General features: G+C 45.8%; 1 protein-coding gene across 1 annotated transcript in view; it reads right to left on the bottom strand.

Annotated features, from left to right (window-relative positions):
* The window catches only part of Fyb2 (FYN binding protein 2), a 107,633-nt gene that overhangs the window by 69,111 nt on the left and 16,777 nt on the right, over positions 1-21,745 (bottom strand). Inside the window, 3 exon segments of the mRNA XM_021200483.2 lie at positions 3,139-3,172; positions 5,199-5,357; positions 8,074-8,821. Coding sequence (XP_021056142.2) covers positions 3,139-3,172; positions 5,199-5,357; positions 8,074-8,821 — 941 coding nt within the window.

Raw genomic sequence — 21,745 nt, 5'->3', positions numbered from 1 at the left:
TGGGCTCTCGTTAATTTCATGCCTGGCCATACCAGGAAATTTCAAGGTATTTTTCCCATTACGATAAATCTATGCCTAAATCTAATAACTTGTATTGAAGGTTAGCACTTGAACAAGGGAGATATTCTCTAGCAAACACCAGTTTCCATGGAAATTGTATCTAAGGCATTTGGGCATTATGACAGTTATGCGTTCAAGCGACATCTGACTTGTCATTGACAAGACAAAGTCCAAACTTCTTAGCATGGTATTTAATATACAGTTGCCCGCCCCCTAGTATCTATAGGGAATTGCTTCTAGTATCCATGAAAACAAGAAAGGCTGCAGATGCCCACATTGCTTTATAAAATGCTTAGTATGTACATAGAACCTATACAGCCCCCCATGCACTTACCTCACCTCTCGCTTAGTATGCCTAGTGTGACTCCGTGCTGTGCAATAACTGTTGGACCATATGCTCAGAGAATGGGGGCAAGAAATGTCTTTAGATGCTCAGAAGACAAAATTTTTTTTCCAATTTTTTTCACCTAAGGTTTATTTAAATCTATAGATCAGAACCCAGAGGTAAAGATGGCTGATCGTATTTTATAATCTGAACATATCAATTATTTTTCTATATCAGGATTTTTTGTCTGTTTGTACCTCTTTATTACTGCCTATATTCAACACATTTTTTTCCATTTTGGTTTTCTTTTTTTATTGGTTTTTTTCCCCCATTTTTTGACACATGTAACCCAGGCTGTCCCTGTTTTTTTCCCTCATTTTTTGAGACAGGGTCTCACTATGTAACCCAGGCTGTCCCTGAACGTGTGTCACTTCTCCTGCCTCAGCCTTCTTAGTGTTTGGATTGCAAGCACATGCTATTACACCTAATTGTACTTCCATCTTGACTGTTCATCCAGCCAGCCATCTGTCAATATGTCCTGGACATGGTTAGTCCCAGGAGGAACGCTCTGCTATATCTCTACCTACCTTACAGTATCATGAAAGAGAATGAAAGGTAGACCTCCCTCCCTCCTGCTTATTGTGTAGGCTATTCCTCAAATTAGTTCCTCTTCCATGAAGCCACCTGAGTCATGTGGCCCTTTTTATCTGCATTGCCTTTCATTCTTATCATATGTACATATATCATAATTCACATATAACAAAACCCCAATTCAGATGGGGGTTATGTTCTAAAGCCAGTGTAATGGGGAAGAATAGTTAAAATTGCCGCCACAAATCCTATAGGAAGATAGTGCCATACAGGAAACAGTCTCCCAATGGACCCCTCACAGCTCAGTGTGAAATGACTTGTGGTTGCTATGGTTAAAATGCCAGAGAAATCTCCATTTACTGCCAATATGCCCAGTATAGTTACATGCATCCTGAGATGTTTCCAGAATGCAGCCATTCGACCAGGCTGACTCTGAGTGCTGCAGAGGGTCACTGACACCTCAGCTGTCACTCTGGGCCTGTGATCACCATGGCTAGAGCCATCTGTACCATTGTCTCTTCCACATAGTTGTATGTAGAATGCAGCTGCACTGGCCCATCTGACACTCAACTCTCCAATGGACATTCAACTAGGAATTTCCAGAGCACATGAATTATGTCTAGCACAACATAATTCAGGCAGAGCCTGATTGAACAGGGCCACCTCCACAATCCCTAGGTGTACAACATGGTTCACAATGCTCCTGTCTGCTCTACAGTCCCATTTTTATACTGCCCACATTCTGATTTCATTCAACTCTCTTGCTCCACAAACGAGACTGTGTAACACATCCTGTCTCCTCGTGTAGCATTTCTTTGCTATCATTATATTGAGCAAACATTCATCCTCAACACTCGACTCAAGTGTGCCCTCATCACTGATGGGTTGATGGGACCAGCATCTCTATTATCACCCTCCCTCCAATCCTCATCTTTTTGGCACGTGAGTCTTCCTTCAGTGCTCCTCCAGTCTGACTCTGGACTTGGCCAGTGAGGTGCTTTGAGCAATTTATCCTCGGTGAAAGAGGCCTGGTAAAGGCTGGGAAAACATGAGTGTTCACACCACTGTCTTGCTTGTCTGCTGCCACCAAGAGAAGAACATTTCTGTCTTATGATGCCGGTCAATGCTAGGTCTAAGTACTCATTCCTAGAAACAATTCTCCACCAGTCCGCTTCCAGAGCTGCAGACATTGAACAACGCCAGCCAGCATCACTAATGGTCTGTAAACACATGAGCTAGTCTGGAGCCATAATGGCTGTCCCCAAGGACTTGTGGTACAAAAAAAATCTGCTTTTTCTAAAGATTACTAATGTTGCAATGGAGGAGTACTTCTCTAAAGATTTCCTGGTCCCCACTGAGGAAAAAGGGGCTGCTCTCTCATGGGTGCAACCTCTGGCCCATATCCTCCTTTATTACAGACAATGTGCTATAGCACTGTGAACATCTGATGGCTGAATGGAAATAGGCTAGTGTTTGTTTGCTCGCTTCTCCTCCTAAGACTGTCCTTGCCAAGAACATCTCTGGGAGGGAGTGAGGCTTAGTCAAAATGTTCTGGGCACATCAGGACAGGAATCATGGCCCTGGAGAGTAGAACATTTCTAAAGCTGGCCATCTGGGGCCATAAAATGAGGGCTACAGAAGCAACTTTGCAGTTCCCAAGCCAAAGAGCAAACACACAAACTAGGCAACCCAGACCAGGCCACTTCTGAGGGCTCAAGATATATTATTTGGCTAAGTGAATTAATGACCTGACCCCTCCTGAAGATAGTGAACTTCTCAGGAGGGGGGGGCACCAGAAACAGAACATCTTTTATCCCATTTCCAACGCCCAATACCAGAGCTGCCCAAAGCACTCTTTAGCCTCTTATCTGATTTATAACTAAGAAGGCCAATGTCTTAATGTACTAAATCCACTTATACAATGAAGAAGTACCAAGTACTTCAGAGGATGAGGTTTGCAACTTAACATCAGCACAGATGTTAAATGCACCTTTATTGATTTGAAACCAGGAAGTTCCCGTTTGCTTTGTAAGCCTGTTCTTTCTGCAGCCTTTCTGGGGGCTAGGCACACTGGTTTTGAGTGACTTGCCTGTGCTTGAGAAGGCCCACGAGTTCCCCCCCTGTGGGCTGTGCTCTTCCACAGGAGAGGAGCAGGTACTCACCTGTCTGGAGGCAGGGGGCCCTCCTTCATAGTCTCTGCAAGAACAAGAGGCAGAGGAAAAGCAGGTGTTGGTAGGAGTCCGGTTAACGTGAATGATGCTCCCATTCTGGTACCCAAAGGACTGCCTATCCCTAAACAGCAGCACAACCCTATATATTCTTTATTATTTATTTTATTTATGGGCACTTTGACCTCACTAAGAGCAGGAACCCCTGTGTGGGTTTCATCTCTTAATTGCTTGTTTTTAACCACATGGACTGGCAGAGAGAACTACTTGCCATGTGTTCTAAATGACACTCAGATACACTGAGCATGTGCAGTGTGCCAAGCGTGGTCAAGAAACTTTCTCACAATCCCACAAGATTAGAGGTTCCATAGTCCCCGCTTCACAGGACAGGGAATGAGGCTGACTACCCTTCTCAGCCTGAAATGGCTGCTGGAATGGAGCCGAGATCCACGAAGCCTGTTTTATTATAAGCGATGTAACGTTTTGTTCTGGACAGTGACCTTCCCTTTTGTGGCAATAGTCTGAAGCCTGTGTTCTTTAATAGGTATACAATAGGTATAAAATCATAGCCAGGCCTGGTGGCAGACACCTTTAATCCCAGGACACAAGAAACAGATATCAGAGTTCAGAAACAGCCTGGGCTAAACAGAGAAATCCTGTCTCAAAAAAAACCCGACAACAAGGCAGGGTGGGGTGGGGAATCACACTTAGTCTTCTCCGGTGAGGAGCTGCCACATTACCGGTACACACTTAGGGAAAGCTCTGTCTCCGCCTGGGTCCTTCCTTAACAGGTGAAGCTGATGGTGACCTGCAGTGCAGGTCCTCAGTGCGCATGGGGTTCCCTGGGCCAGTGTGCCACTACCTGCTCAAAAGCAAAGTGTTCAGTCTCCCTCAGGACGAGAAGCTCTAGGAACGAGCTTTCTAAACTCAGATGATTCTGACGCTGGCTTCTCTGTGAGAGCCACCAAGTGCAGTTAAAGCCATCTGTAACCTTGTGTTTTCCAAAAGACCTCTTTGCTTCCAGAAATAACGGCTCTGAGACTGAATTATGAATAAATGCTTAGGCCAAAATCTTGGGTCTGCTCCTCAACTAGCTCGTAACCTAATTACCCACTTTTCTATTCTATGTGTGCCACAGGGCTAGTTTCTTCTCGGGTTTATGCCACTGTCGCCATGAGCATTCTGGTGTGAATCTCCTGAGTCTATTTCTCAAAATCCCGCCCCCCCCATCAGAATTCCCACCTCCTATTTCCTGCCTTAGCTCATTGGCCAGGGGCTTTTTTATTGACAGGTGATTCTTCCATACATTATGTAAAGATTCTCTCTACATCTGAGTTAGGGAAATTCAACTATGAGGTTGCCCAAAGCAGACAAATGAACAATCAAAGCCTGTATTAGCTCTGCTACCACACCATCTGCTGGTACTGACAACGTGGTAAAACAAACATTAGCACATCACCCACTACACAGAGCCTCGAAGTGTACATTCCCCTCTTGCTCACTGGAGGAACAAGAAAAGATGTTTAAGAAATCAGGACGATGACACTGGGATAAGACTGGAAAGGAACAGAGCTGTTCCTTTAAATAGCAGAGGAAGAGACAGAAGAACACAGAAAAATAGCTTCCAAGGATGCTTGACATCCCACAGAGGATACAGGTCATGGGGGCCCGGAGGGGGACCAGCAAATAGGTCAGGTCCACCTGACATCGACTCTCCCCCCCTTTCCTTCCCCCCCTTCCTCCTGCACTGACTGTTCACAGCACAGGCTGTGCAGCGCATAAGGGTTTGCTGCTTCCTCACTTGAAGACTTTTCATTTTCTTCCTCTTGGCCAGATTCCCAGTGATGCAATGCAATTCTCTTGGGGGAAGTGGACGCAGGAGCGATAAGGGGCCAATTCCTACACAAGTATCATTTCATGGGCAAGCTGCCACAGTCTGATTGCAAACAGTAGTAATAATGTCCAGCCCCTTGGAAGAGCGCTTTGCTACATGGGAGGGGTAGGGATGGAAAGGATATGTGGCCCGTGAGGGTGGGCCCTGTGCATCTTCTTACCTTCTTTTGGGGTCGTGGAGACAGTAGCTGGCAGCCTGTGGAAGGCATAGAGGTTCACGAATGGGGGCTTTGAAGGCTTCGGAGGAGGTAGACCGAGGGTCTCAATGGAAGGCAGTGGCTTTGTTTTGGGAAGCTGGTGGTGCCTGCTCTCTGGCTTCTCTGAGGACAAATAGGAAAACATGTAGGGTATCATTGACATTTGTTGGGTAAAACTGACCAGCTTGCTGGCCTCTTGACTAGTCTCTATGCAGCTGTGAGAACACGCTGACCCCCAACACACACACACACCTGCTTACATCACTCTCTTGTTGATCTTCAATGTGGCCCAGTCAGCACACTTTAGATTCACATTTCCAGATTCTTTTCTCAGCAAGCGGCACTGACCCGCTTCCCCACCTGTAGCACGCACATCTTCCACTCACACCACTGGCTTCTTTCTCAGTGATCCACCACTGACTTTAGAAGCTTTCTATTTGTCTTTCATATCTGAGACTTCATGTAGGCTCCTCCTGACTTCGGGACACGGATTCCTTTCATACTAATTTTCACTTCTTATTTTAAGGCTGGACTCCAGTGACCGATCCCCTACAACAGTCTTGAGTTTTCCTGGAGTCAAGGGTAGGACTAACCACCCTCTAATCTGCATGCTATCCTGTATTGCTCAGGTTGCTGCATGCTTGAGGGGAGACCAAGAATCTAGTTAGTAAGTGATCGGTGGTTACACTCACTGAAAAGACTCCTCAAGTACTGGCTGAGCGAATAGCGTTGGACACTAAAGCAGGTCTCTGAATTGAGCTAGAAATTAATTGCTGAATTTCTAGGGCCCTGGCTTCAAGGCTTTTAGAATATCTGAGTTCAGGGTCTTAGAGTTTTCCAAACAGTCATAATGGTGTGTATTCCTGCTTTCTGTATTCATGAATACAACTCCAACATTTTGTTATTATATGTGAAAATCATGTGCAATTTCTCTTGACAGAAAAGGACACAAAGTTTTTAATAAGTAGGGAGGGCATCTTCATTCGTGGTTAACACAATACAGTAGTTGTTTACATAGGCCAGCCATGCCAAGACTAAACAGGAAGACTGGGTTGAAATGTGCCTCTGGGAAGGTCACGTCCTTTGCAAGCTGAGGTGGAAGAGAAGCATCCTTCTTGCCCTTCCACTGAAAGCCATGTCTCCAGGAGCTCAGAGCCAAAATACCCTCTGTTTGGGAGTCAACTGTAAGTTTGTTGAAATGTTGGGAATTTTAGTCTTTAATCACACCAAAGAGGAGACACAGTGAAAATGAAATATCACTTACTAACTAGATTCTTGGTCTCCCCACCCCAACCCCAGCACTGTGTTAAGCTAATTTCCATGTTGATCTCATTAAACTCTCTCAGTAGTGTCCTCTGGAGATGACCCACTCTTTCCTTTTCCCAATAAACCTTTCTTTTCATTCATCTCATTTCCTATCCTCCTTCAGCACCTATCTTACTGTAGTCCAGGCATTATTGTGGGAGCAAGAGCGAGAACCAAGAACGGAAACAAACACAGCTCCTCCTCAGGACTCTTCATTATCATAAGAGGAGATTAATGATAAAGAAGGAACAAAGAAGAGAGCTCTGGAGGTCACCTGGCATGTGAGTTAGGGGAAGAGATGCCAGAGAAGCAAGGACTAACTGCAAAGGCTTTGTTAAATTATAGTAAGTACTTTAGTTTCCATTCTAAGAAAAAGCCATAGGATTGTATGTAGCTGATTCATTATCCATCAAGCCATCTGTCTATTCATCCACCCACCCATCCACCCATCCACCCATCTAATCACTAAATATTTATTGAAGACTTCATCATCCTGGTCTTGTTTTGCAGGGAGGAGGGGGATGTAAGGTGGTGAAGAAAGTAAGTTTTATCCTCTGAAAATCTCCTTCTTATAAAGGCAGACGAGTGTATGGCAGTTTCCTGGGCAGAGGAAAGTAACCTGAGCAAAACCAGAGACCTGCCCGAAGCCTAAGGGTAACAGGAACAGCAGAGATGATTTAAACAGCATCCATCCATTCAGAGCAGGGGACACTACAACACAGACAACAAAAAAGGGAGACACCACCTGGCCATCCTGAAGCTGGTAGGAGAATCTTCCTGAAAGATGACCGACAGTGCTCAGACCTGGGGTGGAGCCATTGTCTTATATCTAAAGACTGAGCAGGCAATGGGAAGAGATGAGAAGGACAGAGAAGCAGGCAAGCACCACTATGTGAGGCACTGTTGGAGGGTGGGGCAGATTTTGAGCAGCAGTGTGATGTGCCCTGATTCATGTTATTTTAGAGAATCACTATGTCTGTAGAGAGGAACACAGAATACAAGGGGTTAGTCCTGTGGAAGTGGTGAGACCAGCTAGCAATGGCCCCATGAGAGAAAGATGTGGTGGAGATTACAGCCCAGGGCAGAGACAGAAGTTGAGGGGTTCTGAACATACTTTAAGGTAGAGTCAAAGAGCCAGTTGATGCATTCAATGCAAAGAATAAGAAGGACAGAAGACTGGGGTATCCCTCTTAGGCTACTGCCCTGAAAAAAGTGATGAGTTCTGTGCTATGTTGTCCACACAGAGAAGACTTGTGATAAACTTGATTCATGGAACATACTAAGCTTTAAGAAGCTTATAAATAAATCCTGCACACTCACACAGCTTGTGGCAGGTAGAGCTGGGATTCAAGTCAGCCAAACTCTGCCACAGTGTAATTCAGAATGAAACGCTTATTCCAACCCAGGACTACACTTGGACTGGCTGCCCACAGGCAGGCCCTCTTTCTATTGCACAGGCCACCTACACGTCCAGGCTGCAGGCTTGGAATGAGAACGGTCTGGCCCCCAGTCCCAAGGAGACACGGTTTCTTACCTGGAACCAGGCTGTCAAATTCACACTCATAAACAGGCTGGCACAGGCTGCTGTCCTGGCTTCCCTCAGTGCCAGGGCTTTTTGTGCTCTTCCCACTCTGTGGAGGAAGTGATAAACCAGAGGCATTGGAGGTCACGGGTGATTTTCTCTGGGCCATCAAATGGCTCTGGGGAAGAAGGGTCTGGGCTCCTGTCGCCTTCAGGCTCTTCTCTGGTTTGCCCTGAGCAAGCCCCATGGTTTTCTGCCCTTCAAGATGGAAGGTCTTAATCCCACCATTGGTAAGGAGTGGAGCTGGGGACATTTCACCCTTCTGAGAGGAAACTTTCTCCCAGTTCCAAAGCTTGTATCTGAAGCTGCTGAGGGTCATTCCTTTCTCCTCGTTGGATGTCTTAGCTCTTGATTTATTCACGTCCAATGGCATGGCAGCTTTCTGGAAATTCCTTTCAGGACACACTGTAGTTTTTTCTGGAGTTTCCGAGGAACTTGAACTCTTCTGAATTTCATCTCTCTGAGCTGACTTCAATTTCTGGTTTTTAAGAGGCTGGGACACTCCAGTGGAAGAATAAGATGGGGTTTGATGATGGTGGGATGGCAGGCACTTCCTATTAGCCAGATCCCGGGCTGGCTGTGTGGAACCTCTACCATCCTTTCGAGAAACACCAGCTGGAAACCTAATTGGTCCTGGAGGAGGTGCAGCATTGAACTTTTGAAATTTGGCTCGAAGTTCCTTGAAGTTTCTTATCCCTTCCTAAAGCACAAAGAAGAACAAGAGTCTAGTTACCCCGGGGGGAAACATCCAGCATGATCAGTTGGCTTCATTGTACATGTTAAATGTCTCCAATGACTGATGTGACAGCATTGATCACCAAGTAAGCCACATTGGTCTATGCTACTGCTGTCTATGTGTTATATTGGATGCTCTCCCAGCATGAGAGGACCAAATAGAGACAGTAATAGGGATTGATCATAAACCTTTTGGGTGTTTTGTTAAGGAAGGGTCTCACTATGCAGTCCTGCTGGCCTGGAGCTATGTGAACCAGGATCACAGAGATCCATTCACCTCTGCCTCCAGAGTGCTGGGGGTAAAAGCGCACACCACTATGACTAGCTGACAAACCTTTGGATGGATTTTTTTCTTAAAAAACAAAACAAAAAGCTAAAATCTGCTTTGTCATAGAACAACTGTCTTCATAATATGACCTCTGTTTGCTCAAAAAATAATGAAATTTTATCTCCACATAAAGCAATTAAAAGATGACCAGTCTTATACCAAATAAGTGGTTTACAATTGACCTTGCCCTGCTCCCCCTTCTGGCCTCCCATCTCCATGTCAAGTTGCCTTTCACTTCCTGATTGATTTCAAGCTCTAGGAAGACCAGGTAGGACCAGCTGCTTCCCTGCTTCCTTGATGCCCTTAGATCTCTTTATAACGTGGCTGTTGAAATCTCACAGTGTTAAGAGAAAACTTGAAAAGGCTTATGTCCAAGTTCCAACTTTGCCTTTTCTCATCCAGGCAAATACTATTTGCAACCTTATCTTAATGTCACATGGAGTTGTTTAGTATTGCAAACACTAGAAGGATTGGAGTTGCTATACAGAAAGTGTCCAGCACAGGGCCCAACACATAGTAGGGCTGTGATAAATAAAAGCTACAAGAGGCTGGATAATATTCTTGTGTTAGTGGTTCCCTTTAGAGAACAGGTCAAATTGAGCAAACGAAAAGCTACCATAGCACTTGGTAATGGTGGCTCAGGTCTAGGACAGAGAGAAGGTAGGGTCAGGAATAGTGAGGGAGTGTCCAGGAGTACATAGTGAGCTGGCTGTTTGTCTAGCCAAATAGGCTTGATGCTTTTTCTACTGTTCCCATCTCCTTTTAAAGCTCATTTATTTTTGTAAATGCATCCTGGCATCTTCTGCCTACATGGAAGGTAGGAGGACATTTAACGGAGTCATTTCAAAAAGTAAGACCCACTATTCTTTCCTGATCATGGTTCATGTTTTCAAGGTTTTTTCTTTTTCTTTCTTTTTCTCTCCTTCCTTCCTTCCCTCTCTCCCTCCCTCCTCCTCCCTCCCTCTCCTTCCCTCCCTCCTTCCTTCTTCCCTCCCTTCTTAAGTTGCCTGTACACAGGCCATTGCTATGGCAGTGATGTTGGATTTTGCCAGCTGCAGGAGGGAACTCCGCGACCTTTCCTCACCATGTTTACAGTTGACTCACAGCTGCCCTCCTAGGGTTTAGGAAGAGAGGGAAGCTGACAGGCAGCAGAAGGCAGGTGCTGCACGCTGGAGTCCATGCTACATGCATTACTGCTTTTCTTCCTCTTGCTCCCATTACACACCTCCACCCCAGCACTTGCTTATAGATCTTTCTCCGAGTATCCAACAGTCCGTTTCTTATACTTTAGTCAACAGACCAGCTAAATCATCCATGTGTCCTATCTCCTGATGTGGCAGAAGCCTGAACTGGAGTGAAGTCAGGAAACCTGAGTGTGATGTCTCAGGCTAGCCCTTCTCCAGTCAGGTGCCTTATGAAATCTTTTTTTATAACTCTTACCTATTTTTTCTTACTATAGAACAGTACTTATTCAGATGAGACAGCAGGATCAGGAGTTCAAGGCCAGTCTGGGCTACTCAAGGAGACCTGTTCTCATAAATAGTATAAGCCAGGGAGTGGATAGGATAGACATCTTCTTCTCATAACAGTTCAGGGTCAAATAAGATAGCAGATGTACACACTTCATGGTAAATATTTATTAACATAAAATGCATAACCGACTGAAAGATTTCAGTTTAGCACCATGAGAAGGATTGGCACTGTCGTACAACCAATTTCCAGTACTCTTCATCTTATAAAATGAGATTCTACATCCCTCAAACAATAGTTCCATGTTCCCTTCTCACATCACTTTCTGAGTCTGACTCTTCTGGGTATTTAAACAAATGGAAAAAAAATAGCATTTGTCTGGTTATTCAACTTAGTATGGGTAAATGACTGGTTATTAACTTAGTATGGTACCCTTCAGGTTTAGCCATGATGTAGTGTTAGAATTTCCTTTCTTCTGGCCAAGCAAGCTGGCTCGCACTTGGTGGGTGGAAGCAGGCGGATCCTCTCAAGGCCAGCCAGGGTCATATACAGAGCTTCTTCGCATGTATTAGTTACTGGTTATGAGACTTCTATAGAACTCTGTGTACAAACGTTGTTTTGATGTCCTGCTTTCAAGTCTCATGGGTATGTTCCCAGATGTTGAACTCCTGGATCATATGGCAATTCTGTTTTTAAGCTGTTAGAAACCTCTGTACTGGTTTCCTTGGCAATTGCATCATTTTACATTCCCACCAATGGTATACAAGGATTCTTTTTTTTTTTTTCCTATTTAATTTTTTAAATTATTATTATTTTCTTTATTTACATTTCAAATGCTATCCTGAAAGTTCCCTATATGCTCCCCCACGCGCCCCTGCTCCCCTACCCACCCACTCCCACTACTTGGCCCTGGCATTCCCCTGTGCTGGGTCATATAAAGTTTACAAGACCAAGGGGCCTCTCTTCCCAATGATGGCCGATTAGGCCATCTTCTGCTACATATGCAGCTAGAGACTCGAGCTCAGGGGGTACTGGTTAGTTCATATTGTTGTTCCACCTACAGGGTTGCAGCCCCCTTCAGCTCCTTGGGTACTTTCTCTAGCTCCTCCATTGGGGGCCCTGTGTTCCATCCAATAGCTGACTGTGAGCATCCACTTCTGGGTACACAAGGATTCTTATTTATCAACATACTCACCAGCTCTTCATTTTTTTTTTTTTTNTACTGGCCATCCAAATGGGTGTGAACTAGCCAGTGGTTAGTGGTTTTGAAGTAATATAATAATCATTTTTTTCTTTATTATCTGGAGCCATGTGAACTAAAAGCTTGATAGAATTTAATCTCTGTAGAAATGATTTTGCAAAAATTAGGAAACAGAATTGTGCATTTGGTAAGCCAAGGACCTGTGCAAAGATCACTACTTCAGGGTGGGGCAAGCCTGATTATGCTTGTCTCACTTCCTCTTCCAATAAATGTCCATTAAGCGCCTACTACGTGGTCGAGATATGGTTTTCAACACTGAAAGGCTTTTCTGTTGGATAGTGTAGTCAAATATTAGGGAAACATAGCCTGTAAGTATAACATACAAGAAAAGCTTAGAGGCAGGAGCTAGATGGAGACCGGGGTAGGCGCTATGCAATGTGTGGCATCATGCCTGATCTTCACAGGTACTCCAGAGAGGTCACTGTATCCCTCAGCCACGTACCAGAGTGGGTGTTGGCCTCGCTGGTCCCCAAAGCCTCTTCCAGCGCTGCAGTTTCTTCATCCTGGCATGCATGGGAAACAGGTGTGATTTGGGCTTTACAGTTCATCACCCTCCAAGAATTCAGAGTTGAGGGCATGAGGCGCCATCATGGGGATGGCCTGGGAACTGACAATGGGTTAAAGCCTTCTGGCCAAAACCACCATCCCATCTCCTCGGGATCCTGTCTTCTTCAGCAAGTGTTCTCTGTCTTCTTGCTCTTGCTACTGCCTTGAAGTCTTTCACATTATTTTGAAATGATTTCTTCGTGGTCTTTTTGCTTTGACTCTGGGTTCTTCTAATCCTTCATTTAGCCAGCTTTTAGACAAATCTGTTTAACAACACAAATCTGATCATGTAAGTTCCCTCACATGCTGAAAATCCCTTAAAGTGGCTTTTCTCAAGCACTCAAACCAGTTCGAGTGCATTTTCCAATCAGCTAAGACACTCCCTAAGCCCCATCCTGTTAGTCTGACATCACTGCGGCCCCTCCCCAGCAGACTGCCCGGCTTCTCACCAAATCGAATTGCTGCTCAATAAAAATGTGCCTTTCAGAGTCTAGATGATAACAGACGCAGAGTCTTACTTATCTTGGCCTCGTCCAGTGGTTCACAAAGTCTTCGGTGAATAGATGAACCAGAGAACACACACTTGGAAAGGTTAGCAGGTCCATACAGTCCGTGAATGGGAACTGTAGACTTTTAACGTTCCCTTGCACCATCTTTCTGAGGTCAGCTTTGAGCATCCACAGAAACAATCATTCCCCTCTAATGTCAGCAGATCGCACTGAAAATAGCTTTGGAAACAATCCAGGGCACTTCCGCTCTGGATGGACCAGGTGAGCTTCATTTGGTAAGCACATGGCCAAGCCATGCCTGGGCTATTGTGGGAACAATCAAAGATGAAAGGTGTAGTGTCCCCTAAACAGAACAGGCTTATCTCCAAGACAGAAGGGAGGGGCGACCAGACACCATCAACAAAGTAAGTGCCACTTCAGAACAATGAGGCCGCCAGGGTCAAACATTTCTAAGGCCAGTTCCCTGCATATGATGTTATGATGTCTCCATTTAGCCAAACTTGGAGCAAAACATTCACTTTTTATTTTATAGAATCTCGAAGAGTTAATGGTAGTGGTAACACAAGAGGCAAATACGTCTCCCACATGTCCATGTGACACACACTGATCTGAATTCCTGTTCACCTCTGTTGGGTTCCCAGGTGCAGAGACACCAAGCACAGAAAACCTAAGTGTACCCCTCCAGGTCACAGAAGGTCAAACCAGGAATTGGATTCATGCAGCCTGGCTTTGGGGTTCACGTTCACCCCCGAGTCTATCAGTACAAGTGCTTCTGTGCTCATTTGCACAGGACACATTTGACAGGCATGTGTTCCGTCCTCTTCAGCCTCATCATGAACTCTCATGCACAGTCTTGATGAATCTCTAGCACTGGGAAGGCCGCAGAAGCCAAGAAATTATGCTCTAGTAAAAGGGGTAGCCATAGCTGCCAATGCTAGCTAACAAGGAAACATCTTCAAAATAGCATGTATCAGTCACCTTTCATGAATCCATGAGCTGGACAGTTGGAAGACTGCCTGTATTCCTGGCACCAGGGATTAACACCTAAGACTACTAGGAAAGGCTAAAGACAGCACAGGGCAATCTGATGCCCCCTTGCCTGTCCCAGGAACAGATTCTCCCTGAAAGTTAAAGCCCCTGATGTGGGTATAAGGACTGACAAGTGTGGCCTGTGTCTGCAGATATCTGCATCTTATGGGGTACTCCCCATATGCTCTAAGGAAGGAATCTAGAACTTCTGGAGCTACAGGTCAAACTCCTCTCTTGTCATGTCTCCACCCATAAAGACAGGAAGACAGCCACCAAACGTGGTCATGTGCCTCCAGGCACTGATCTGGGTCAGTTCTGCGTGCTTATCACCTTCTAACGTATCTCAACTGCCCACTGGCTCTCTGAGCCTTTCCATTTTTCTCACAATGCAGGCGTTCTATTCACCTCTGTTATCTTCAGCTGATAGCTGGGCCGGCTAAGTAGAGCAACCCTAAACATCCAGTGACTTTTCCTTCGGTGAAGGTAGTTATGGAAACAGCCATCTAACCACAAGGCTGAATGTTTTGTCAATAAATATGCAGTGGCATCGTGGATCAGTTTGGGGCCCTGAGATGGCTCAGTGGGTAAAAGTCCTTGCCTTGAAAGTCTGGTTGCCTGAGTTCAACCTGCTGAACTCACACAGTCAAGCATGGTGGCTTGAATTCATAATCTCCCAGTACTCCCCCACAAGGCAGGAAACAGGAGAATCTCCCAGAATCCTCCAAACTAGCTAGCATGTTGTTTGCCAACTGACAGAATTACAAGGTGGGGAGAACAGATTCCTGTGAGTTGTCTTCCAACCCCCACATCTACACACACACACACACACACACACACACACACACACACACACACAGATGCACACACAGAGACAGGCAGGCAAGCAGAAACACAGACAAGCACACAGACAGACTAGCAGACACACAGATGAACAGACACACAGAAATAGGCAGACAGACATGCAGAAACAAAGACATATACACAGACAGGCAGGCAGACACAGAGACACAGACATGTGAGCATGTACTCACGCACGTGCACAAACACACACACACAGAGACAGACAGGCAGGCAGACTCTTAGACAAGCACAAAGACAGGAAGACAGACAGGCAGAAGAAACACAGACACATACACAGACAGGCAGACACAGACATGAGCATACACACACACACACACACACACACACACACACACACACATGACTAAGTATGGTGAAGCCCACAGGAAGGGAGATGAAGTGTTTTCATGAAGGGGAGGCTCTGAAGCCTTTCTGAGTGGATGGGACAGCATAAACAAAAGCAGGGGGCATGCAGGTCCTTTACATTTTCAAGGGAGGCAGATCAGAGCAACCAGAACATTGCAGAAGTGATGGAAGAAGAAAGCCATGCTCACAGAGGGTCTTCTGAGCCTTTGAGGAAGACATGACCTTGGTTGCTTTTGCAGGTGTTTTGATGCAAAGCCTTTCAGAGGACAGAAACAACAATGCTTATTCTATATCTACAGACTTTTCTCTGAGAAAGCCTTTCCGTTCATTCACCAGAAATCAGAAAAACACTGGAACTGGAATTCAAAAGTCCTAATAGTATTTTCATAGCAATATAAATAATCCTCTTTCCAGTGCCCCAAATGAACACTAATGACCAACTTTTCCTCATCAAACCCTGCCCATTCAGGTCCCAGAACCTGCTTCATTTCTCTATCTTTGGGAAGTTGCTGGGAATCCTGCCTTAGTCAGGGTTTCTACTGCAGTAGCATGCTATGTGCTCAGACGTGCCACTGTTTCCCTAAAAAATCAACAAGTGCTTGCCTGAGGTAGCACATGAGACACATTGACCAGGCACTGTCATGGGCTGCCTCTGGTAGGCTTCTGATACCAAGGCAGTTATGATAAATTAGTCATCTTAAAAGCAGGGTGCACTTGGGAGATGTGGGCGGGGCATTCTGGAGGAGCTCCTATTCATTTCCCAGGAAATTCTTCAAGGCTGGAGGAAGGAGAACAAGGCAGTCAGGCTGTGCCAGGGACAAAAATGTCAGCAGTGGCTGTAGAGAATTCCTAGCAGTTAGCCCAGTGGTCATCGGCTTCAGCTGATATTTTTGCAATTATTTTCCCACTGGCAATTAGCTTCACCCAGACAACCCTTCAGTGACTCCATGGTTCTATAATATATTTCCATAACAATTTTTCACTCTCTTTTCAAAAGCTGGCATTTCCCCCTGAACTATTAATCAGATAATGCACTGTGTTAGTTAGGGTTCCTATTGCCATGACGAAACGCCGTAACCAAAAGCAACTTGCAGAGGGTTTCCCTCACTTCCATATTGCAGTCCATTACCAAAGGAAATCAGGCAGGGAATCAAACACGGCAGGAAGCTGCAGGCAGGAGCTGATGCAGAGACCATGGAGGAGTGCTGCTTACTGGCTTGCTCCTCATAGCTTGCTCAGCCTGGTTCCTTATAGCATTCATGGCCACCAGCCCAGGGGCAGCACTACCCAAAATGGGCTGGGCCCTCCACCATCAATTACTGATTTTAAAAAGGCCCTACAAGCCTGCAGCTTGCTCTGATGGAGACATTCTTTTTTAACTGAGGCATCCTTTCAGATGAGTTTAGCTTTTGTCAAGTTGACATAAAGCCAGCCAACACAAATGCTAACTCCTTCAGCTCCTGGATCTCAAGCCACTGTTACACATCCTTTTCCCTCCCACCCTCCCTCCTACTGAGTCTCTAATCCAAGAGTTTACATAACGCTAGACAAGTATTCTAACACTGCACTCCTGCTATTCATCTCTTTATTCTATGAGCGTCACATCGACCTGCTGTGCTTCATGGATAAGGACCATGACTTCCTTCATTCTCTTAGCCTGGGCTTCACCTGTAGGCTGTCTTTGCTAGTCACCCATTGCTCAACTCACACTTGTTCCTTTTACATGTAGCTCAGAAACTCCCATGAGGCTGGTATCACTGCCCCTCAAAATCTCACTCCTCAGGCCTCTTCTGGCAATGGCTCTCGGTTTTGATATCTCGTAATGGCCCTTGGGACCTCTAAACGTGCCCCCCCCCCGGCCGAACAGAATATCAGTAGGTCCATAGTGCTTTTGTGTATGGGCATCTCAGCCTTTCTTCAAACACCACATCTGGCTGCAGAGCTCTCCAGCTGCCATTCCCTTTCCGGTCTTATTCTTCATCACTTCCTGTGTCTTCCAGTAATGACTCAAGTGCATACATTGCTTTTCCTGGATTCCATGAGCTCCTAGGTGGCAGGTAGAGACATACTCTCATTTTCACAGAGCCCACGGGCTCTCCACGAGTGGTTCCAAGTGCTCAATAAATATTTACCAAAGCAACCCAGAGCAAAATGAATGAGCAGATTTCAGATAGTGGCCTGGAGGGGATTCTCATTTCAAAAAGGGCTTTCTCGGAGAACTACCAATTAATTTGCTGCCAACAGTGCTTCTAAATTGCTCTTCTAATGATGGCACTCCCTTATTAAAATCCTTCAGGAGTCCCCCACGGCCTGATACTAAGTCATATGTTCCTGAGTTGTACACACAAGGCCCTGGCTGCCTTCACCTCCATCTTCCTTCCCTAGCACTTCCTACTCCATTAGACCCATCACCCTACCCCCCACCCCGACCCCCCCTACACACACACACACACACACACAAGAAAACTAAGCTGCCCATGTGCATTTGTTCACCGTGTGCCCTCTGCCTGGAATACCTCTCCATATTTATTCCTGGACTCATATTCATCATTTGACACAGAGCTGAGGTGTCAGTTCCCAGAAGTGTCCTCTAGCTCTGGAGTTAGGCAAAGCACACTTGACCTCCGCCATTACATCAGCCTCTGCTCGCCCACCCGTTTCTACTTTCCTAATTCTATCACAGTCATCTATCTGCACCCGTGTCTGCTCTGACCTCACCCTGCTTCACACTGAGGTCTGTAGAGGCATTTTTTTTTTCCAGCTCATGCTTCTGTCTCTGTGCTTAGGCATTCGGAGAATGCACAGATGACACATGTCCTTTTAATTATGCATTTATGCATGCGGGGACCGAGAACAATTAAGCTCCATTCTAGACAGGTGCTCTGGATTCCTCGTCCACTGTATTTGTTCATGTTACTGCCTCTTCGCTGTGCAGCAATGTCTCTGCTGCTTCTGAGAGCCTGTAGCTCTACCCACAGGTTTCTGAGAGAAGGACAGAGCTGAGGAGCAGGGCTTTCTGAAGATTTTTCAGGGCACAAATGAGCCAAGGTCTGAAGCCAGCAACACCCTGAAGCCTGTGGGGTTTCCAAAGAACGCTGTTATGCTCACCCTTTTCCTAAAGGCAGGGTCTGCTAGCTTTTTCCTGAGCGCCCAGGGCCTCATGGGATTGACATCCCCCTCCCCCCTCATTGTCTTGTGGAAGAAGCCACCTACTGTGACACTGATAGTACCCCAAGATCAGTGCTAGGGCCTAGCTGCAGGAGGACAGGCAGGGCAGGACAAACCTAACTGGGCTCCAGTAACAAGTGACTTGCAGAGAGAAGGAAGCTGGTCCCTCAGGCAGTGGAAATCACAGTTATTTACCAGCTGTGGAGCAAGGAGAGAAAGCTTTAAAAGGCCTGAGGCTTAGAAAGCCCAGCAGGCAGTGATTCCTGGCCTGGGAGGGCGAGCATACCTAGGGCTGGAGTATGAGGTGAGAAAAAATGGGCTTGGCTGTGACCCCCAGGCCTGCACACCATTCAGTTTCATGGTCGGAAAGGCCTTCAGAGACATAGTGAGACCTGGTAACAAGAGAGTGATACTTTCTCTGTGTGTAGGCCCCGAGTTGACCTTCTTGTCTCCCTCGATCACTGTCTATTTATGTAAGGTCTCTCACTGGCTTACCCCCGGGCATCCCTTATCTCTGCTTTCCGGGTTGCAAGGAGCAGGTGCCAAGCTTGCCTGCTTCTTAGCGAGTACCAGGGAATCTACATTCCAGATTTTACAGCTGTGCAGCAAGCCCTTTATATGCTGGGCCATCTCCCCAGACCAAGAACCTGAGATTTTCGAGCCACCAGAGCCCCTCCTCGAGGCACCAAGTAGAATGGCCTTACCAAGCAAACCACAGGAAGTCAGCCTGGCAGTGGTAGTTCAGCATTGCTTCCAGTCATCAAAATGTTGCTGATGTGACTCTGTGTTGGTGTTGAGGGTCTCTGAGGAAAATTTGGACTATGTGCCTCTGAGGCCAGTTTCAAACTGAAGCCCCCCCCCCCCCCCAGCAAAGCAGACTAAAGTTTTAATTATATCAGCAGACAGGGAATGGGGTCTTAAATCAGAATTTACAATCTGTGCAAAGGTGCCACAGCCTGCCAACTGCCCAACTACTGGCCATTCTTCATTATCTGGTTCCGGAGTTTAGGGGCCAGAATGGAGTTTCTGGGACAGCAGGATGCTTTGGGTAAAACCCCCTTGCTAGAGCCTCAGAGTCCACAGTGGAAGCAACCAAATCCCTCTTGAGAGTTGCCTTTCAGCATGTGTGTATCTCCATACACAGATACACAACTGGAGGAGGAGGAGGAGGGGGAGGGGAAGGAGGGAAAGGAGGCTTCAGCAGATGATGCCCACTGGGAAGCTGGAAAGCTGGAAAGAGGCCACAGAGCCTGTTTATTTGATGGGGCTCCCTGTATAGCCTGATGTTCTCTCCAGACAGAACAGCCAGTCACTCTCTACCAGGGTTATAACAGTTTTGCCTAAAGTGCAATTTAGCAAACACCTGAAGGGGAAGGGTTAAATAGCTTTTCTGAGTCATTTTATTGCTTTGCCCTCCACTGTACTATGTAAATGCCTCAGCCAATGGGGTCATTTAAATTTCTTAGATTGTTTTGTATATTGGAATCCCAGCCAAATGAAGAAACCTTGAGAGAAACTGAATCCCTTTCTAGCTTAGGGGTGTTAGTGCATTTTAAAGAAGGAACAAGCAAACTCCCCCCAGGATTTTTGTCTGTTCCACACCTCTTTTCTGCAGTAATTTCAGAAATCTTGCTTTTAAGATATGAAGTGCCAGTCAGCTATGCCCTGAATATATCTCTTCTATTATCTCCTCCTCCTCCTCCCCCTCCCTCTCCTCCTCTTCTTCCTCTACCCCCTTCTCCTCCACCACCCTCTCCTCTTCCACCCCCACTATAAAATTGCCAACACTGGTGTGTATAAGCTGATGCTTTTTAGGTACAACCTTTGAACCCCTTAGCAATATGACATGGTATGTGTCATTACTATCATTTTACAGTGTTAGGATCTGGCTTAGAGAGAGAGAGCAATTTAGTCAAGGGTTAAAAATTCATGCTGTGAACCTGGGAAGTAGAAGGGCTGTGTTTGGGTGACTTTCAGTTGAACCTCTGTCACCTCAGTTCCCATCAATAAAGTGGGGTTGACAATAGTATTCAACAGCCAAGTAATTAGGACGATCCATGGTAAGTGTCTATCACACACTGACTATGCCTGGGAAGACGAGCTACCCTCTCTGGGCTTCCCAGTTTGCACTGTTACAAAGAGGCAGACTTAATTTAACAAGAAACACTTCTAGAGTTTGAATATGTGCTCCCAAACTTCATGTGCCCGGAACTTAATTACTAAGTGTATGAATTAATGGGATTTACGGTTAGGGTTTGAGGAAGCCCTTGGATTGGATTGGGTTGGATGAAGTCATGAGGGTGTGGTCTCCAGAACTCTGTAAAATGAGGATCGGAGACTCAAGCACTCTTACTTGCTCTATTATGATGCACTAAAAGGGCCCTTTGCCAACACTGAGACGAGGCCAGCCACGCTCTAACACTCCCTTCTGGAACTTAAGACATGATTTTCTCCTCTTAGAAATGAACTCAGCTTCGTGTTGTTTGTTATAGCCACACCACAATGATCAGCACAAGGCCTGGGTCCCAAATTCCAGATCTTTTCACTGTCTCAATGTCACGACTGAGATAAGTGATATTCGCTACCACTTTTTCAATATTATTTTGTTTACTCTGACTCCATGTTGTCATGGAGAAGTAATCAACCCCATTTTACAAAAGAGGAAATTGTAGCTGGAGGGGTCATGGTCCTTGCTTAAGAGGGAAGATCTAATATGTCTATCCTGAACACCATCTCCCAGTTTTTTTGTTTTGTTTTTATTTTTGTTTGTTTTTTTGTTTTGTTTTGCTACTCATTAACACATCCTCGGGTTTGGCTTTGAACAGACAAGGACTACAAATGATGGCATTCTGCTACATCCCATAGTCAAGCCACCTAGTCATCCTCAGGATTTGAAGGAGCATCCAAGCTCAGAGTGTCTCATACGAGAAGCTCACAGCAACCGTAGTATGGTGGTTTGAATAATAGTGGCCCCCATAGGTTCCTACATTTGAATCCTTAGTCTGGAGAGAACGGTGCTATTAGGAAGTATGACACTATTGGAGGAAGTGTATCACTGGGGGTGGGCTTTGAGGTTTCAAAAGTTCAATCCAGGCCACTCTCCCTCTCTCTTCCTGCTACCTATTGCTACAGATGCAGAAGTCTCTGTTCCTTTCCCAGTACCATGTCTGCCAGGGGACCGTCACACTTCCCACCATGATGATAACGGGCTAAACCTCTGGACCTGTAAGCCATCCCCAGCTAAATGTTTTCCTTTGTTAAGAGTTGCTGTGGTCAATAATAAAAAACCTAGGATAGCAAAAACCATTCTCAACAATAAAAGAACCTCTGGTGGAATCACCATGCCTGACCTTAAGCTGTACTACAGAGCAA

The sequence above is a fragment of the Mus pahari genome, chromosome 6 (assembly GCF_900095145.1).
Source record: "Mus pahari chromosome 6, PAHARI_EIJ_v1.1, whole genome shotgun sequence".
Classification (NCBI taxonomy): domain Eukaryota; kingdom Metazoa; phylum Chordata; class Mammalia; order Rodentia; family Muridae; genus Mus; species Mus pahari.
This window is presented reverse-complemented; position numbering and strand designations above follow the sequence as displayed.